Genomic DNA, 18,718 nt, shown 5'->3' on the forward strand with positions numbered 1-18,718 from the left:
ATATATTTTTGAACAAATTTGAACATCTTTATCTGTATTAAAATGTATCTGTAAGCTGCAAGTTTAGCCTCCTTTTTGGCTCACCTCTATCTTTACTGAGTTTGCGTCTTTAATGCGCACAGGGGGCTGTTGCGGGGAGGATTTTTATTTTGGTATTTTTCTCACGTCACTGGAGAACTATGGGAAGCGCGCCTCACAGTATGAAAAAGCCTGTGCCGAATACAGAGCACGCAGACAGGATACCTCTCAAAAACCTGGCCCAATCTGGCAACACTGGTCACATCTGACTTTTTACTCTGTCGCCCCCTAGAATAATTCACAGTACTTCCCGGCATTCTTTCGAAATGATAAAACAATGTATAGTTATTTGAAATAGGTCAAAATTAAAGCATACATTGACATAGTTGTATATTAAAACTATTTGTTAACAACCCAAATATACATAAAAATAAAAAAAACGATATGTCAATAAAGTTACGTCCTTGGGTTTTCTACCGGATATGAGGCAGCGGAAGTACTGTGGACTTCCTTTCCTCCATTAGGTGAGTGCGTGGTGGCAGCTCCTTCTCCGACACTCGTCCAAAAATTGGAATAATAAAAGCGTTTCTGATTTAGTTGTCTTGATTTAGCACTCTAACATATATCGTATTTGTTGCTTTACAGATCGCAACCATGGGCCGCCGTCCAGCCCGGTGGTAAGTAATAAAAGCACTAGAAACACCGCGGTCCGTTTATGTGGGGAAATGGACGCGGCCAGGGCCCTCCATGTGGTCCGCGGCCCGTCGGCTAGCTGGGCTAGACGGCCCACGGTCTAAGTGTAATGTTCATGAAATGGAACTTCAATGGGTATATAAATCCACAAAATAATACGGCCTCGGTTGGTGTAACTAAAGTAGTGGCGCTAAGCTAACACATGCTAGCATGTAGCTTCATGACCAAAAGCCACGGCATTAGGATGTTAAAAAATGATAAAACCAGGATTCAGGTGACAACCAGTTTTTTGGTATTATGCCATTGTTGTGTAGAAATCAAACACAAGGGTCTCCTCACATCGGAATCTGATTATCTACCGCAGATGGATATTGAAAATGTCATTGGACGAGTTGTGAGATAGTATCCTGGTGTGGGACGAAAGCAAGTACAGGTTCTAACAGTTTATTTCCTATAGTTACAGATACTGCAAGAACAAGCCATACCCCAAGTCCCGTTTCTGTAGGGGTGTCCCCGGTGAGTAGCTGACTTTGAATCAACCCATCATTCTGGGTCTTGGTCTGTCATGTCAATTCAACATTGCCGTCTTTTAAGCTTCCCGGTTCTGCTGCCAGTGCGTTCCGGTGTGCAAAGGCTGCAGACAGCAAGTCTTTGGTTTGTGTATGTCCTCAGCCGGGTGGTGCTGAGTGCTTTAAAGGGACCATTGAGACAGTTTGAGAACGTTTTGGTTTATCGTCCAACCGTAATTGTAAACAATATTTATAACAATATTATGTTTTCTTTCTTTTGTTTCACTCAGACCCTAAGATCAGAATCTTTGACTTGGGCAGGAAGAAGGCCAAGGTCGATGAGTTCCCTCTGTGTGGGCACATGGTCTCTGACGAGTACGAGCAGCTGTCCTCAGAAGGTGAGTGGAGAAGCTGTGAACCATGTTACAAGAAGTATAAAGAGAAAGTTGAGATGGGATTTCCAGTGTTCATGGAAATCTAAAAAACTGAACATCTAAAGATGTGCTTGAATACAGAGCACACAGGCAGGATACCTGTCAATCAAAAACATGTGACTAAAATGTCCCTCTGTGTGCAGCTCTGGAGGCCGCTCGTATCTGCGCCAACAAGTACATGGTGAAGACCTGTGGTAAGGATGGGTTCCACATCCGCGTACGACTCCACCCCTTCCACGTCATCCGCATCAACAAAATGTTGTCCTGTGCTGGAGCTGATAGGTGAGTTCTAAGGTTTGAGATGCTTAAGTGTCCGAGGACACTTAAGCATGGTGATGCCAGCAAGGCATCGCGTCAATTCAGTCAGGTTATTGGAACCTATAATGTCCCTCCCGGGGTTAAATAACGTGCATGTCTTCCATAATAGACCTAGTTGTGAATCCAGATGTTGTTCAAGGTGTTCACTGACTGTATTCCTGTGTAGGCTCCAGACTGGGATGCGTGGTGCCTTCGGGAAGCCCCTGGGGACCGTGGCTCGCGTGCGCATCGGACAGGTCATCATGTCTGTGCGCACCAAGGCCAACAACAAGGAACATGTGGTTGAAGCTCTCCGCAGAGCCAAGTTCAAGTTCCCTGGCCGCCAGAAGGTTTGTAATCTTCTGCACCTTTTGTTCAGATTGTGCAGTCTATTAAGCTGACCATTATGTGTGTCTGGGGTCCAAAGGCTGAATACACTTGAGTCTTTGGTTTGTGTGTCCTCACCCATTCGGTGCCGAGTGCTTTAAAGGGACCATTGAGACAAATCCACAAGAATCTTGGTGTACACTTGATGCAATGTGTGGAATAATAGGTGCTCATCTTCCACAATTCTTCTGATCTAACCTGAATGATCTCTGCCCTCAGATTCACATCTCCAAGAAGTACGGCTTCACCAAGTTCAACGCGACAGACTTCGATCAGATGATGGCTGAGAAGCGTCTGATCTCTGACGGCTGTGGGGTGAAGTACATCCCCAGCCGAGGGCCTCTGACCCGGTGGAAGGCCCTGCACGCCAACTAGAGCTGCTGCTGGCTCTGAGGCCGCATTACCAACCTATTAAAGTGGCTTTGATAACAACCTACCTCTGGTCGTCTTTCCATTGACTCCAACAGTACATCGTTCTCATGGCCCTGCTCGTATTCCTTCTTTTCTGCTACCAGACTTATGTTTCTGGCATTGTGAAAAAACCCTAACACTTGACTGATGTGACTTTGGCCGTAGCCTTGCCTTTTGGTTTTAGATTTCAGACCTGGCTGAGAAACCAACAGGGTGGATACATTTAGACATTACACCTGGGGGAAAGCAGTTGATTTATTCTGTGGTTTCAACCAGCTTAATTTACTTAAGAATCTAAATATTTGTTCTATATTTATATTTTAGATAATTCATCTATTACTTTCCATTCGTTACGAAATGGGCATTGGAGAACGAATTGCACTTTTTGCAGTAATCCACGCTAGAGGGAATACAGAAACACTTCCAAACGAAGATTCAACCTTGATGATCCAAAGAGCAGTGCGAGTTAAATGCCCGTCACTCGTTATTTATCAGCATAGCTCTACTTAAAATACCTTCCTAAACTTGGACTGTAAAATGGCATCAGCTATTGTGCAATGGACAGCACAGGCCCAAAATTCAGCCCTGAGCATTTTGACATGAAGTTAAACAATACTCTAATTGTCATGCAAGACATTTTTATAATGGTGAGGCAGCATGTGTAGTTGCTAAGGTATGTGTTGTCCATCCCCTGAAAAATACATGGTGGTTGCTGGCTGCTAGACTATTAGACCTTCAATACCAATTTATCATAGTTATCATGGATGTACCAGGCCTACCGAAATGAAGTAGCGGTCAGATCTTTGCCGGAGAACATGTTGAAGCAAACCATGCTGTCGACCAGAGCCAGCTCATGGTCACTCGAATTAGCTCGGACACTGACAATGTCAGTTAATTTATAAAGGCAAATCGCTGTGACCAATAAAATTCTTTCAATTAGCCAACGTAATTTGTATCAAATATGTACAAAAAACACATTCACCGTGTTAACATTTCTGTCCATGACTATTTTCTAGAATATATCAGATCTAGTAACTCCGGGTATCCAAAGTATTAATGTTTTTAGAAAGTTTAAAGAGGTGACTTGATTTTACGTGAATCATATATATACCCAATATAAAGGTATATGGTTATTAGAATATGGTTATTAGAAAAGTAATAACAAAAAAACATATAAAAAAGCTGAATTAGTGTGCTGTATAATGTCATAGCATGGAATAATTGATGTGGCTACGACCTCAAAATCCTGCAGTTCAATAAAAAGTCCAAAATCGGAATATATTCGATCTGAGAGTAGACAATCCAGACCTATATGGCTGACTTCATCCACAGACCTTTAAGGGTTTGAAAACAGGGAGGTCTTTCTTCTCGAACTGCTGGTCATCACCCAGGCAGCCCCTTTCAAAGAGGGGACGCTCCTTTCACCCTGGAACCTCTGGGGGGGGTGGCGAACATAGACTGAAACATTTCCCTGCAGCCTCGGATCAGGCGTTACCTCCCTCCTGAGACACAGCCAGAAGCTAGGCTTCTCTGGTCTTCTGCCAGTCCGCTCAAGTCTTTCTGCAGCCTGGCTGCAGTGACTCCTGAGTTTCCTTGAGGAACATGAGGGTGGATGTGCTGAAGAAGCCCTTCCAGCGAACCTCCACCGGTACATTCCCCTCTAGCCCACGTGCCTGTTTTCAGCAGCCAGCTGTGAGTACGGTGCTCCTCTCCCCCCTCCCGGAGAAGGTGGTCCACGGCGCCGTCGGCCAGAGATGTTATCGTGAGTTCCTTGGGGAACCTCAGCGGCCCTTTGAGGTCCACCCTCATGTTCCACTCCTTGAGAGGGGAGAGGGGATGTCCTGGACCTCCTTGCACCTTCAGCATGCCCTGCTTGCCTGACAGAGTAGGTTGGTGCTCTGGAGGTGGTGGGAGGTCTCCGGCAGCTTCCTGTCTGTGGCCCTCCTCCTGCGGACGAGGTGCCGTCAGGGACCCCCTTGTAACTGCGACTTGCAGCCTGAAGGTTTGTGTAGAGGGCTGTCATCAGGGGCAAGGGGGGCAGCGCTCTCGCTCGCCAGACCAATGGTAGAGAGCAGTGGACAAATTTAAACTTATGATACGGCAAACTTGAAATATGTCCTTCATTTATATTGCACTTAATAGCCAAGGCATAATATATATCTAATATGCAATTAATTATTACACAGGGTTCCTGGTCCGACAATTAAAGTACAGCTCAGGTAAGAAAGAGGGCTGTTTGTCGGGACAGATGACAGTGTTGAACATATGCAAGGGGAGAATCTCTGAGCCGTGATCGTCCTCCACACATTTATTGAGTTTCACAACACAAAACCACATCCAGGACCTTTTAAGTACAGCATTCACCACAATTCATACATCAAAAAAATCAAATACAAATAATACAAAACAACTGGAAGTGCTTTAGATGGGTTGTTTGAGCGGAATAGTACCTGCAACCTTAAGCTCATTTGTAAATCTTCTTGGTTACTTCCAGTTTGTGACTCAAACCTCCCTTGTTACAGGACATCACCATTGATACACTATTGTAAACTAGGAATTCCCTTAACAGAGACATCTTGTGTGTTACCTCAATGAGACATTCAAAATAAATAAATAAATACAACTTAGGTTTACACATCAATCAACACTAATGTAAACACAAAAACACCTCAAACAACACATCCAATAAATAGCTATTTTAAGGTATGCTGTATATTTCTGTTCCCCTTAATATACAGTGGTAACCCTCCATGTGGGGAAGGTTGGATCCACACGCCCTGAACACAATGCCCTTATTCAAAACAGCATTTTGTTTTACTCTAGTGTTACACCTAAGGGGAATGAAGAGGGAATGTAAGCAGGCAGCGCTGGGAAGGCCCTCGATGGCCCTGGGCGGCCCGGAGGCGAGATCACTCCGTCAGGGGGACCGAGATGGCGGGGCCCTTGGGGTCGTCGAAGCGGTCCATGGTGCGGAGCTGCATGATCATGTGCAGGCCGTAGGTGAGCACGAGCACCATGAGCAGGCTGCTCATCAGGCCCATCCAGATGCCCGGGGTGAAGAAGCCCGCACAGTCGCTGGCGTAGGAGAAGTCCTGTCCCGAGACGTTGAAGCCCTGGATCTGTAGTGAGGTAAAAGGCATGCAAGGGCTTTAAAAGACCCCTCTCACGGACAGCTCTGTTGGGAGGAATACAACCACGTGCGATCACAGCAGCCAGATTCATCGCCTGATGAGAAAAGGACCTCAAACTCCCCCTTAACAGAATCATCCCCCCTGGACTCACTTTTTCCACAACCATTGCATATCGCACACGCCCTCCACATTGTAAATACTGTTTGTACAGTATATCTTCAATTTATCTGTTTATAGGAGGTACTGGAATTTGTACATCATCCCACATTTTACTTTTTACATATTGAGTATTTAATAGTGTAATATCTGATATGTATATATATTTTGTATGCACATTTTTATACTATGATGATCTCTTTATTACCTACTTTGGCAATGTAAATGTTTGTTTCTCATACCAATAAAGTGCTTTTGAATTCAATTGAATTGAGATGGAGGAGGGAAGGTAGACGAAAGAGTCGTCGCCATACTCCAGCTTCCTTCTCTTTTGACCCTGTGCTACCGCGGCGTCTCTCCCGGTGCGTACCTGGAAGTCCTCAAAGGAGACCCTCCATTGGTTGGCCGGGTCCTTGGCCGAGCGGGGGAACAGGGACGGCCAGCGGAAGCTGCTGACGGCGTCGCAGCGGTAGGAGTACTCGGCGGGGGCGTAGATGCTGCGGCTGCCGTTGAAGGTGGCTTTGGTCCCGTCGTACTCCAGCTCCACCTGGTCCATGGTGAACCAGCGGCGGGCCGACACCGAGTAGTGGCGCTGGCTCATGGCGAAGCTGTAGGACACGCGCACGCACGGTCAGCAGTCGCACAGTGTTGGATCACAAAACTCCAACCGTGAGGGTGGAATAAAGGAAGGGGTGTCTCTACAAGCACCGGGGGTTTTCTCACTCACATCAGTTTGAAGTTACGATGGCCGAGCACATCTTCGTAGTTCAGAACCAGCCTGACAAGAAGCAGATGGAAGGGGAGAGAGAAGAACCAAACATTTTAATAACATTTGACGGCCTTACCACCATGGACACGCCCAAAATCGTCTGATCTCGGAAGCTAAGCATGGTCGGGCCTGGTTACTACTTGGATGGGAGACCGCCTGGGAATACCAGGTGCTGTAAGTGGTGTCGGGTTGTGGCCAATAGGTGGCACTCTTCCCTCTGGCCTTAACATCACTCCCGATGCCCCAGTACAGTGACGGGGACACTGTGCTGTAGAAGGCGCCGTCCTTCGGAGGAGACGTAAAACCGAGGTCCTGACTCACTGAGGTCATAAAAGATCCCAAGGCACTTATCGCAAAAGATTAGGGGTTACCCCAGTGTCCTGGCCCAACCAGGCTCATTCAATCTGGCCCCCTAATCATCCTCCTGTATGATTGGCTGACTCATTAATTCCCTCACTCTCCACCTCAAGCTGGTGTGTGGTGAGCGTTCCGGCGCCGATTGGCTGCCGTGCATCACCCAAGTGGGTGCTACATACTGGTGGTGGTTAGTGAGGTCCCCCCTTCACTGTAAAGCGTCTTTGAGTGTCTAGAAAAGCGCTATATAAATTCAATCCATTATTATAATTTTTTAAAACAACACACTTGATTAAATAAAGCAGTCATTTAGCACTTTACGGATTAAACCAAACTCTAGAAGCCGCCCCCTTCTACCTGGCCTTGGTCTGGTCACACATTGAGCCGTGGAGTTTGGGAGTGACCCCCTCCCCAAACGTGGAGGGCGTGAGGTCGTGGTCGTCCCAGCGCCCGCCCCTCAGGATGCTCACAGACAGCCCAGTGGCCCACAGCAGGATGCAGGTGTTCTCCCGCTCCTGGACACAACACACATATTAGAGAACACAAACAGAGGGCGTACGAGGAAGAGAGAAAGGTAGAGAGAGAGAGAGAGAGAGAGAGAGAGAGAGAGAGAGGTATAGAGAGAGAGAGAGAGAGAGAGAGAGAGAGAGAGAGAGAGAGAGAGAGAGAGAGAGAGGTATAGAGAGAGAGAGAGAGAGAGAGAGAGAGAGAGAGAGACAGGTATAGAGAGAGAGAAAGAGAGAGAGAGAGAGAGAGGCATAGAGAGAGAGAGAGAGCGAGAGAGAGCAAGAGAGAGAGAGAGAGCGAGAAAAGGGGTCAATAGGGAAATCAAAAGGGAGAAAACAACAATAATATCAAGAATGGATTAGTGAGCCTATTAAAACCGGTCAATGTGTTAATCACACTAAGCTACACCAGGTCTCCTCAGACAGATTGGTTAGTCCTACTCTTATTTCATCACAACTATGCTTCTACTGACTCCATGATGTATTTGTTAAGCTGAATACCTTAGATTGATATAATTCCATTTTCTAAAAGTGAGAAAAAAATCAAAAGGAGAGTTGACATTGGTGCAGATTTCAGAATGTTCACTTACAAAAAATTTATTTACATAGTTGTATTGAATCAAACAAAGGCCATGATGTAAGAGATCAGCCATTACAGTAGGTACATCAACTCTCCAATGGAAAAGACAACATGGGGTAATGCAATGAGTACAGAGCCACTTGGTTTGAGACGAAACGGCTCACCTTGAACTCCACAGGGCCGTAGACCCCGGCCTTCTCCTTGACCTTGCGCTTCCTCTCCCTCTCCTGCTCCCTCTCCTTGTGACTGGCCCTGGCCTGCAGCAGAGAACGGCCCCCGCCCGCCCCCACCTCCAGGGACAGCGCTGCTGCTGCCTCCTGCACAACCACAAAGTCACACGAACACAGTGAGACGTCCCATGGAAGGGTGGTCCATGATGTGGTCAACGCTGCCATGACATGTAGGGTCCTTCCTCCAAGCGGTTCATAAAGCGGCACTGAAGGCAGGGACGCTAGGACCCTGCACGGTAGCCTGATGCTCTCACCTGTGAGGGCTGCAGGGCTGTGTAGATGGCCAGATAGGGGACCGACTGGGTCTTCATGATGCTCAACACCTGGCCGATCACCTCATCTAGGCACAAACATTTGATTCAATTAAATGCAGATGTCTCATAGATGTCTCTAATTCACCTTAAAAATACCTTAGCTGCGGTTGTTAATGATAATTGTGATAATGAAATGACAAGATAATGCACTTGACTATAAATAGGCACCCACCATTGCCACTAAGAATCTCTTTTGCAGACATCAGATCTGACCTGCAAGACAAAGAAAGCCAAAGTAATCTCACACACAAGTTGATACCCTGTTTCCATTCACACGACCAGACAAAACACAAACAAGTTTTACAGATGCCACAAGCAGAACAATAAGCTCTATGGCCTCTTATGCAAACCAATCATAACAAGTGTGTGTGTGTGTGTGTGTGTGTGTGTGTGTGTGTGTGTGTGTGTGTGTGTGTGTGTGTGTGTGTGTGTGTGTGTGTGTGTGTGTGTGTGTGTGTGTGTGTGTGTGTGTGTGTGTGTGTGTGTGTGCTCTTACCCAGTGCCATAGGGCAGCCTAAAGACCAGCAAGGCCGGCGAAGACGAGTTGAGCCTCAGCTGGCCGAGCGTTTCAGCATCCATATAAAGAGGGGAGGTCTCAAGTTGGTCCTGCAACGCTCCAATCACTGCGTTGGAGGCTGGCCAGGAAACAGCAGGCAGCACCAGAGGGGACGGCGAGGATAACAGCGCCCCCTGCAGGACATGGGAGGAAAGACAAAGCCAACACAGTGACAACACGGTAATAAATGTCAGAAGCGTATTGAACTGAGTGTAAAGGACTCAGACAAATAGTATTCAACCAGCTCTCTGATTTTAATGATAACTAACAACGGAACAATAAAACTAAATAGGTTTTAGTTGGCTAGCCCTAAACATTTGTGTGAAGTGTCAAAGTGGTAACATTGGTTTACCTTAACATCGACATTATACACAGATCAGGATCACAATTCACACAGGACAGAGTGGGAACACATCTTACCTCAAGATTTCGGAAAGCAGAGTCCTGCTTGTTTCCAAAAGCCCCCCCGTAGATAGTGAAGTCCTCAATGCTCATCTGACGATGAACAGAAAGTAGAAACACATTTAATATGACTTAACCTCTGGCTCTGTTCAAAAAAGAAAGAAGGATATACCTCAGAATCAGACTGGAACATTCACAAAACGACCGGCATGTTGATAGTGCTCATCTAGCCTACCCTGATATGAGTGTCCCTGGTCCTCATCTAGCACACCCTAGTATAAGTTTGCCTGGTCCCCATTTAGTATACCCTGGTATTAGTTGTCCCTAGTCCTGACCGTACCCTGGTATGAGTGTCCCTAGTCCTGACCGTACCCTGGTATGAGTGTCCCTAGTCCTGACCGTACCCTGGTATGAGTGTCCCTAGTCCTGACCGTACCCTGGTATGAGTGTCCCTAGTGCAGCCTGACCGTACCCTGGTATGAGTGTCCCTAGTCCTGACCGTACCCTGGTATGAGTGTCCCTAGTCCTGACCGTATCCTGGTATGAGTGTCCCTAGTCCTGACCGTACCCTGGTATGAGTGTCCCTAGTGCAGCCTGACCGTACCCTGGTATGAGTGTCCCTAGTCCTGACCGTACCCTGGTATGAGTGTCCCTAGTCCTGACCGTACCCTGGTATGAGTGTCCCTAGTGCAGCCTGACCGTACCCTGGTATGAGTGTCCCTAGTCCTGACCGTACCCTGGTATGAGTGTCCCTAGTCCTGACCGTACCCTGGTATGAGTGTCCCTAGTCCTGACCGTACCCTGGTATGAGTGTCCCTAGTCCTGACCGTACCCTGGTATGAGTGTCCCTAGTCCTGACCGTACCCTGGTATGAGTGTCCCTAGTCCTGACCGTACCTTGTCCTGGAGGAAGAGCAGTACATTCCGCGGGCCTGACCCGAGGGCTGTGTGCAGGTAGGCGTCCAGCTGGTCCCGTCCCACAATGTGACCCGCGGCGGGGGGAGTCTGGGACGGCAGGGAGGTCCTGGTGGACAGAGACCATCAATGACAGCAAAAATTCAATAAAATTGTATTTCTATTGATTTTATATATATATATATATATATATATATCCCCCACTACCAGGGGGAATCGAGAGTGCAATGGGGGTCATAATTGGCAAACATACATACAGTACAAACATACATAGATAAATACATACATACAGGAAAAACATGCATACCTACATACATAACATTTTTAATCGGTGATGGGCTGCTGGCTGGTTAACCATAGACAACAAGACCACCCTTTCTACGTTTCTACGTTGGCATTTTCATAATTCGATTATTAATAAGCACCAATAATGTATAAAACAAATTAATCTAATGTAATGGTTACATAACGGGCTCGGTACTCAAAGGTTACAAATAATATAATATTGTGGCAGTGCAGACTGCGGTCGTTCTTGAGGCGTTATGAGTTAGCCCGCCGCTAGCTGCTGCACACAGCGAAGGTCACTAGAGGACATAAATACACAACGACACCCACCCTTCGCTGGTCCACAGCAGTAAGGGCACCTGCTCATCGCATCTCCCCGTATTCAAAAGGGTGAATAAAACGGCAAACGACGCCGAGATGCTGGAGAAGAGCCGCATCTTCCTGGTCGCCATCTTCAGAACGCACTTGACACAGGGGACGTCACTACAGGTCACGTGGTACCGGAGGATCCATCCATCCTCCGAGTTATCTATCCATCCTCCGAGTTATCTATCCATCCTCCGAGTTATCTGTGTACTGTTCAGATCGTGGGATAGACCAACACAATCCCGATGATAGATCTGGGTTATAGTAACTATATAGTACACAAAGGTTGACTTATTTGGAGCAAAATCCTAAATTTTTGCACTAGGCTCCCAAAACGCTACGTTGCATACGCAACGGTTCTAAAACAGTACCACAAAGTTGCAGTGGGTCGTAACACGGCCCCATCCTTCCTACCAATTTCAGCCCAAAACACATTTTTTACTAATTGTCTAACTGTGGGTTCCTTTGCTCTTTACCATTATAGGTGTAACGCTGAGGAGGAATCAGCTGAGCCTCACCTGTTTTGTTGTCAAGTCCCAGGGTGTTGCTGCGGACAGCCCTCTGCTGGCTCCTGACAGTACAAGTCTGTTCTCCGCAAGAACACAAGTTTGTTCTCTCCAAGAACACACGTTTGCTCTCCCAAGAACACAAGTCTGTTCTTTAAATTGTTGGTATGGAGAAAAGACTGAAAAAAAAAAATACAAAAAAAAAGAACTTTCCTTTGCAAAAAGATACCACAAAAAACAACAACTTCGAAAACATCTGGTCAAATTCTTTATTGGCAAATGTATTTAGTGTGGCAATAATAAGGCAATATGTTGGTCAAGTACCCCAGTTCCCCGGTGGGACCCTAGCTCTAACTAGGGAAAGCACTACAATATAGGGGTCAACAAATCTATTCAAAAGGGGTGCACAACACATATCTAAAAGGAGATGGTATTGTTACCGTTTGGTTTACTACAACTTTTGTTGACCAAACAGATGGATACTGTCCAGCAATAATTGAGATACAAGATTGTGTGTGGTTGATTCAGCTGCCAGACGAGATAGCATGAGAAGATAGCATGAGAAAATACCACGAGTAATTTAATGACCCCCTTCAGAGTATGTTCATCACTACATCTTTCAAAACACAATCCTTACATTCTTTCTCAAACGTATGGACTTCTCTTCAGTTCATCATTAAATAAAGCCGTCATTCCCTTGTGTGATTGAATACATCTCACTAAGGGTGCAGGCAAACAGCAGCCCAGTAAGAAACGTCATGTGACGCAAGAGGTAACCCTACACATGCTTCAAGTTTAAACACAACTAACCATCTTCTTTTCCAGCAATTATAATGAAGAAATTCACTTAGTTGTTACAATATTGACTGGTGTGAAGAAAATGAATCATGTACATTTTTTCCAATCAATTATTTTGAAATATAATAATATATAATAATAATAAAAAACATCAGAACTGCTACTCAGAAAGTATTGTTTATCAACTGATTTTCAAAATGAACCATATTGCAAAAAATGTACAGTTTATATATAAAATATCTCCTTGAAGATGGCCAGGTGGCTACCTGGTAGGCATGTACCTGGTAGGCATGTACCTGGTAGGCATGTACCTGGTAGGCATGTACCTGGTAGGCATGTACCTTGTAGGCATGTACCTGGTAGGCATGTACCTGGTAGGCATGTACCTGGTAGGCATGCACCTGGTAGGCATGTCCCAGGTAGCGGTAAACGTCGTAATCAAATGTGGTACTAGCACTTACAAACTTCCTGAGTAGTAATTGCTCTGCATGGCTTGGTCTCCTGGTGGTGAACCAAGCCTATGGTCCATAGAGGCACCAGGTACCAGTGTTTGATCTGAGGAGGGAGGCCTGCATCAGCCTCAGTGTGCTCACTGGTCTTCATCTGGTCTCCCCAAGGCCGTGCGGCGTGCTCCTCAAGGAGGGGTCCTAAGATCTGGTCTGTATTTGCCCATGGAGCGCCTCTGCCTGGGCTTTCAGACTGTGGAACTCCCCCTGGATGAAATCAGTCAGGACCTTTCGCATCACCAACTAAGGAAGGCAAGATGAAAAGAACATATCGGCATTTGTTCCTTTATTTATTTTTTCCTGAGGTGGTGTTAGACCTTGTTTGACCTTCACCTGGCTCTGGTTTTCTGCCCTAAGCGTCTCCAGCAGGTCTCCCACACTGAAAGCCTTCCCCACCAGCACTGTGATCTTCTGGAAAAACAGGAATGAAGCAACTTAGTTTACTTAGTCATCTGATTCACCTGTAAACCACCTGCTCGAGCTCATTTACAAAGTCATATGATTCACCTGTTCTACGCTGCGAATGGAATCATGTGTTCAGTCAACACCCTTGAAATAAAGCCTTGAGTCCTGTCAGATCAAATTCCATTCCACCGTGGTTTGGTGCGAATGGCCTGCTTTACTTAATAATAATAATAATAATAATAATAAACCATGCCAAGTGCTATTAAGGAAGTAAACTGCTTTGGAATAGTCTGTTGACAATACGACTAGTATTAAACAAACTGGACAGTGCATTTTCTCTAAATGAAGAACCAACAATTGCCCCTAGAGTTTGATAAGAAAGATGTGTCTGCTGTATTTTTCTCAGCACGCCTTCACACCATTGCTCTGATTGGTTGTCGGCCCATCAAATGGCGACCATATTTTGGTGTGTGCTTGTTGATAACTCCCTACGGAAATCCTAATGAACTTAGAGGATCCAGACAGCAGCTTACCTTCCCGGTCTGAGGGATGTATGGTGCCACATTTGGCAGAACGTCACTCATACCTAGAGACCGAGAGGAGAGAGGCCAATAGCTAAACTCAAGTCTTCATATTCATTTCATATATTCACCTGCCGCTATTTTCGAAAAATATTCTGTTTTAATGCATGTCCTTTTTACTTTTACTGTGAAAACAGGATTTCTATTTTCAACCAATCAGAAAGATGTTTTTTAACGAGATGTGACTGACCCACGTGCCACAGAGGTAATATGATGGGGTTAACGGAGCACTCTGCTATCAGCCGACCCACACCTGCAAACAGCAAATCATTTACATATCACCCGACACCACTTATTACACAGTATTTCTAAAATAATAATAAGACAAACTAAAACCACGATAGACATTAGAGCCACAGGCTGCTATAAAAAGACTGAAGGGAGAACCGAAAGGATACCAATAATGTTCAAACACACCCCATTTGATCCGGATCAGCTCTTCAGTCATGTTGATCTTACCTATTAGATGAACAAAGGCAAGTGAAAGACGGTGTTAGGAGGAAAACATCAAGACAAAAGAGAGATATTCAGAGCAGGGCTCCTTACCCTCTGGGAAGATGTGCACCCATTCCCCTTTATTCAGGCGTTCCAGGATGAAATCCATGCCCTTCTGGTAAACTCCATCTCCTGGAACCAGCAATACGCCTCCGTTAGAACTACATCAAGACCCTTATTGAGTAGAGCAGGCTGTTATCATCAATATCATATTGTTGATATGGGAGTACATGACATCATGACAAGGATTACGTTTATTATAATATTGCAATAAATCGTAAAAAAAAAAAATCTCGGTATCAGTAATGATGTGATTAACTTGATTAACATGAAACTCTAGCAAGGTGAACAACTGTTACAAACAGTGGTACTAACCCATCATATAAGCACTTTGATATGATGGGACATTGGCTAACTGTCCATATCAAAATCAATATTTTTTAAACTAAGAAACACTACTTTACAACAACTGTATTAAATAAAGTTGTGCGCATATAGGTGCTAGCATATCTACATACACTGACTCCTAACACCTAGGGGTCAATAGACAGAGATGGAAGAGACCCCCCCCTCACCTCGACACACAGGAACACACTTGCCACGACTGAAAAATCGGGAGTGGAGCTCTTTAGTGAAACAGATGTCTGATGCTGCTGGAGTCCTGCCCGATGGAAAGCCACAAACATTAAAAATCAACCAACAACCATAGATTACCGTGTGTGTGATATACAATGGGATCTCAAGAAAGTCTTACTAACCATCGCATCTTCCTGAAGTTCCATAGCTGCCTTGGCCGCAGCAGGCCTGTCACACAAAGGTTTCGTCACATTTTTTTCCTGAGCATGAGAGAATGTCCATTGCATATCTTCAGTGTCCTACTTTTTCTGTGGCCTTACCCCAGATGTGTGGGTCGTCCATACAGGACTGGTGATTGGACAGTGTGATCAGGGGTGTGCCCGCGGGCCGCTGGTCCACCAGGTCTAACAGAGCCTCTCCGTTATGGACCGTCAGGTAGTTCATGTACTCTACAAGAAGACGGTGGGAACAATGAGCACCCTTTCCTTTCTCAGTGTGCCTGTGTGTGTGCGTGTGTGGAAAACATACTTGTCCAGAAGTAGGAGTACGATCCCACCATGCCCATAATCAGCGAGCCAGAGATCCTCCAGCCCAGAGGAGGGCACTGTGGGAACGGCCATCTCACTTCCAGGGGCATCATAGAACACCGCGTCCGACGGACGACACTACGTCATCCATCCACCTCGCCCAGGGAGGTTCGTTCAGACCCTTCAGACAGTGGTCAGTGTTCAGCCATCAAACTCGTTAAGAATGCACCCAAGGAATCACCTCTTACAGAAAAAACGGAATAACGTGGGAGATACCAGGATTTCAATCCACACACTCCTCAGATTAAGTATTGTAGACATGAGCAGATACGCGGTTTTAAGAGTTCGTTTCGTTTATCATTAAAGATTAACTAAATCTCCAGAAATACACAGAGGGGGTCAAATCAGAACAGGTTAAGTCAGGTGTCGCCAGGTGAACGTGTAGTATTTAAAGAGCTTGAGTAATGTGACGATAACGTTAGCACCCAGAAGAGATCTTGTGCCCTGGTCATCAGCAGTTGATTTAGTGTTAGATATCTGACAGCAGAAGATTAAGGGGATTAAATGTGCATCACAACTCTGTGGGCATCGGCCATTGCGTTACATATTTTAAATACAACACTTTAACTCAAACCAGCTGCAATTACATCGCTAATGTAGATCACCCACAAATCCGCCTTAAGACTACCACATCTCTGTGATCGTTTTGAATGTTTAATCTCTTTGTTGTCATGACACTATGAGGGGGAGGAGATATAAGTTAGAGATATGAGGCTCACCTCTCAGAGATCAGGATGCGGAGTGGACCGCTCCAGGTCAGAAGGTCCAACCCGGAACTCCACGAGGACCCGGGGACTGTGGGGGTTGTAGTTTTTAGATGTCGAAGGTCCGCTACCCGGAAGCGAATTTACGAATCCTACGTAGCCACGCAAAGACCCAGAAAAAGACACGCCCGCCTCTATTTCTGACTGCTCCGTCACACACGTCAACCCTATCTTTGATTCTACTGTCAATGGATTCGAATACAGCGCTTTTCTCAGTGCTGTAACGAGACTGGTTCTTCATTCATCTGTTACCATCACCCTCTTCTCATCTGCAGTGCTCCCCAGGGCTGTTTAAGTTTCATTCCACATCTAGCCAGACTGCATTTACCATGCCCTTAGACAGTGGATTCTGAACAGAGGTATCAAAAGTACACACTTCTCATATTCAAGTAGGCCTAGTTGGCCAATACATATTTGTACACAAAACTACTGGTAAAATTAAATACAGCTGCTTTATCCAAGTAACAGTAAGAAAGTGTAGTCTCCGATTTGTACTGCAAATATAAAAGTATAAAGTACTATAGCATTTTTGAAGGGTGATTTTACAATTGTTCCTGCTATGGTTATATCTCAAGATGTTTTTTTTTGTGCTAATTTCTCCAAGTAAAAAACAAAAAAAACATGAGATCTCAATTCAACATGACTCATTGTTTGAGACAGAGAAATATTTTTCAACACAAATCTTTCCTTGGCACCATAATAATTTATTCCCCATACCATTTCAACAAATTATCAGTCTATTCAAGAAGGATACACTTATAGAGTGTTGTTTTTGAAGAAGGTATAGCCATGGCTATACCTTGTAGTGTATGGCTCAATATGGTAAATGGAAAATGTCTTTCCAATTTCCTCACAGCGAGTGTACAGTAGAGTTCTAAATCGTCCAGTTGAGTTGCATGCAACCCACCCAGAGCTATAGCTCTGAACCCGCCTAACCCTTACAGAGTAGGGCGGATCTTGGCGTGGGTATTGTAGGATTTGTAAATTCTCTACCAGTAACACCATAGATATACCTATGTCGCATTGGCTTCTAAGCATGGGTCAACAATGCCGCCATCTTGCGGCGGGTTTTTATGGGTTGGACCGTCTAGCTTATAACATGATAAACAAGATTCTGGTTTATAACGTTATAAACTAGAGACTTGTTTCTAACGTTATCAACTAGAGTCTAGTTTATAATGTTATAAACTAGGTTCCATGCGAAGTTAAAAAAGGGTCAGCCATTCAGGAGAAGCAGAAACACAGAAGAGTAGGCTTAGATATAGTGACCAGTGACCGCTGCCAGCAAGCTGTTGGGTAGTAATTTAATCAGTCTGGAACACACCTACAGAGAGAGTACTGAGTTAAGCGGACAACATTTTTTTTGTCTGCTTGCAAATCCAAAACACACTTTTCACCGATCTGTAGCCAGGGCATTCTGTGTTGAAATCTTGTCTGTCTAAAGTCTAATGTCCTTATATGTGTCCTTGTATTACGTGTCAGTGTTTTTTTTTTTATGATGTTGTCGTGGTTAATGGTCATGTGTCTCTGTCTCATTCACTGAGAAAAATATCCCCAGAGGGACAATAAATCTATCTAATTTTTTTTACATTATTTTTATCGAACCTCTTAAGGATATTAAAAATACCAGTAATCTCGAAACACTCAACTATTGTCCCTGTCGCCAAGTGTAAAGACACAAAGACCTTAATCTGTGGTGTCACTAGGGGGGGGGGGGGGGGGGGGGGGGTGGGGGGGGGTGGGGGGGGGGGGGGGGGGGGGGGGGGGGGGTGGGGGGGGGGGGGGGGGGGGGGGGGGGGGGGGGGGGTGGGGGGGGGGGGGGGGGGGGGGGGGGGGGGGGGGTGGGGGGGGGGGGGGGGGGGGGGGGGGGGGGGGGGGGTGGGGGGGGGGGGGGGGGGGGGGGGGTGGTGTGGGGGGGGTGGGGGGGGGGGGGGGGGGGTGGGGGGGGGGGGGGGGGGGGGGGTGGGGGGGGGGGGGGGTGGGGGGGGGGGGGGGGGGGGGGTGGGGGGGAGGGAGGGGGGGGGGGGGGGGGGGGGGGGGGGGGGGGGGGGGGGGGGGGGGGGGGGGGGGGGGGGGGGGGGGGGTGGGGGGGGGGGGGGGGGGGGGGGGGGGGGTGGGGGGGGGGGGGGGGAGGGGGGGGGGGGGGGGGGGGGGGGGGGGGGGGGGGGGGGGGGGTGGGGGGGGGGGG

The 18,718-nt window shown here is 46.5% G+C and overlaps 3 protein-coding genes, 2 non-coding genes and 1 pseudogene across 7 annotated transcripts; 4 read left to right on the plus strand and 2 right to left on the minus strand.

The window, feature by feature from the left end:
• Positions 1 to 545: 545 nt before the first annotated feature.
• rpl10 (ribosomal protein L10) lies at positions 546 to 2,774 on the plus strand. Its single transcript, XM_060056335.1, has 6 exons — positions 546 to 695; positions 1,169 to 1,227; positions 1,511 to 1,618; positions 1,798 to 1,936; positions 2,139 to 2,301; positions 2,558 to 2,774. Exons 1-6 carry the CDS (start codon positions 673 to 675, stop codon positions 2,711 to 2,713), a joined length of 648 nt encoding a protein of 215 aa, XP_059912318.1. The 5' UTR covers positions 546 to 672; the 3' UTR covers positions 2,714 to 2,774.
• Positions 1,291 to 1,425, plus strand: LOC132467771 (small nucleolar RNA SNORA70). The gene has a single exon (XR_009528074.1). It is a non-coding gene; the product is annotated as a small nucleolar RNA SNORA70 (small nucleolar RNA).
• On the plus strand, positions 2,334 to 2,458 carry LOC132467776 (small nucleolar RNA SNORA70). Its single transcript, XR_009528075.1, has one exon. It is a non-coding gene; the product is annotated as a small nucleolar RNA SNORA70 (small nucleolar RNA).
• Positions 2,775 to 5,042: 2,268 nt separating the features above from the next.
• atp6ap1a (ATPase H+ transporting accessory protein 1a) lies at positions 5,043 to 11,444 on the minus strand. Of its 2 annotated transcripts, XM_060055762.1 has the most exons (12): positions 11,277 to 11,444; positions 10,644 to 10,770; positions 9,766 to 9,840; positions 9,286 to 9,479; positions 8,962 to 9,002; positions 8,730 to 8,815; positions 8,410 to 8,562; positions 8,167 to 8,190; positions 7,517 to 7,674; positions 6,764 to 6,814; positions 6,407 to 6,644; positions 5,043 to 5,868 (listed from the first exon to the last, which is right to left on the minus strand). In XM_060055762.1, the coding sequence occupies exons 1-12, from the start codon at positions 11,396 to 11,398 to the stop codon at positions 5,659 to 5,661; spliced, it is 1,479 nt and encodes a 492-aa protein (XP_059911745.1). In that variant the 5' UTR covers positions 11,399 to 11,444; the 3' UTR covers positions 5,043 to 5,658. The 2 variants fall into 2 exon arrangements, with proteins under 2 accessions (XP_059911745.1, XP_059911754.1); XM_060055771.1 differs by lacking the exon at positions 8,167 to 8,190 and having other exon boundaries at positions 11,277 to 11,442.
• On the plus strand, positions 6,868 to 6,986 carry LOC132467858 (5S ribosomal RNA; annotated as a pseudogene).
• Positions 11,445 to 12,073: 629 nt separating the features above from the next.
• Positions 12,074 to 16,512, minus strand: tafazzin (tafazzin, phospholipid-lysophospholipid transacylase). 2 transcript variants are annotated; one of them, XM_060056211.1, is made up of 10 exons: positions 15,708 to 16,511; positions 15,500 to 15,628; positions 15,362 to 15,407; positions 15,179 to 15,264; positions 14,655 to 14,735; positions 14,526 to 14,567; positions 14,299 to 14,361; positions 14,061 to 14,113; positions 13,456 to 13,533; positions 12,074 to 13,365 (listed from the first exon to the last, which is right to left on the minus strand). In XM_060056211.1, exons 1-10 carry the CDS (start codon positions 15,817 to 15,819, stop codon positions 13,264 to 13,266), a joined length of 792 nt encoding a protein of 263 aa, XP_059912194.1. In that variant the 5' UTR covers positions 15,820 to 16,511; the 3' UTR covers positions 12,074 to 13,263. The 2 variants fall into 2 exon arrangements, with proteins under 2 accessions (XP_059912194.1, XP_059912200.1); XM_060056217.1 differs by lacking the exon at positions 14,526 to 14,567 and having other exon boundaries at positions 15,708 to 16,512.
• Between the last annotated feature and the right edge of the window lie 2,206 nt (positions 16,513 to 18,718).

This window comes from Gadus macrocephalus, chromosome 1 (genome assembly GCF_031168955.1).
Source record: "Gadus macrocephalus chromosome 1, ASM3116895v1".
In the NCBI taxonomy this organism is placed as follows: Eukaryota; Metazoa; Chordata; class Actinopteri; order Gadiformes; family Gadidae; genus Gadus; species Gadus macrocephalus.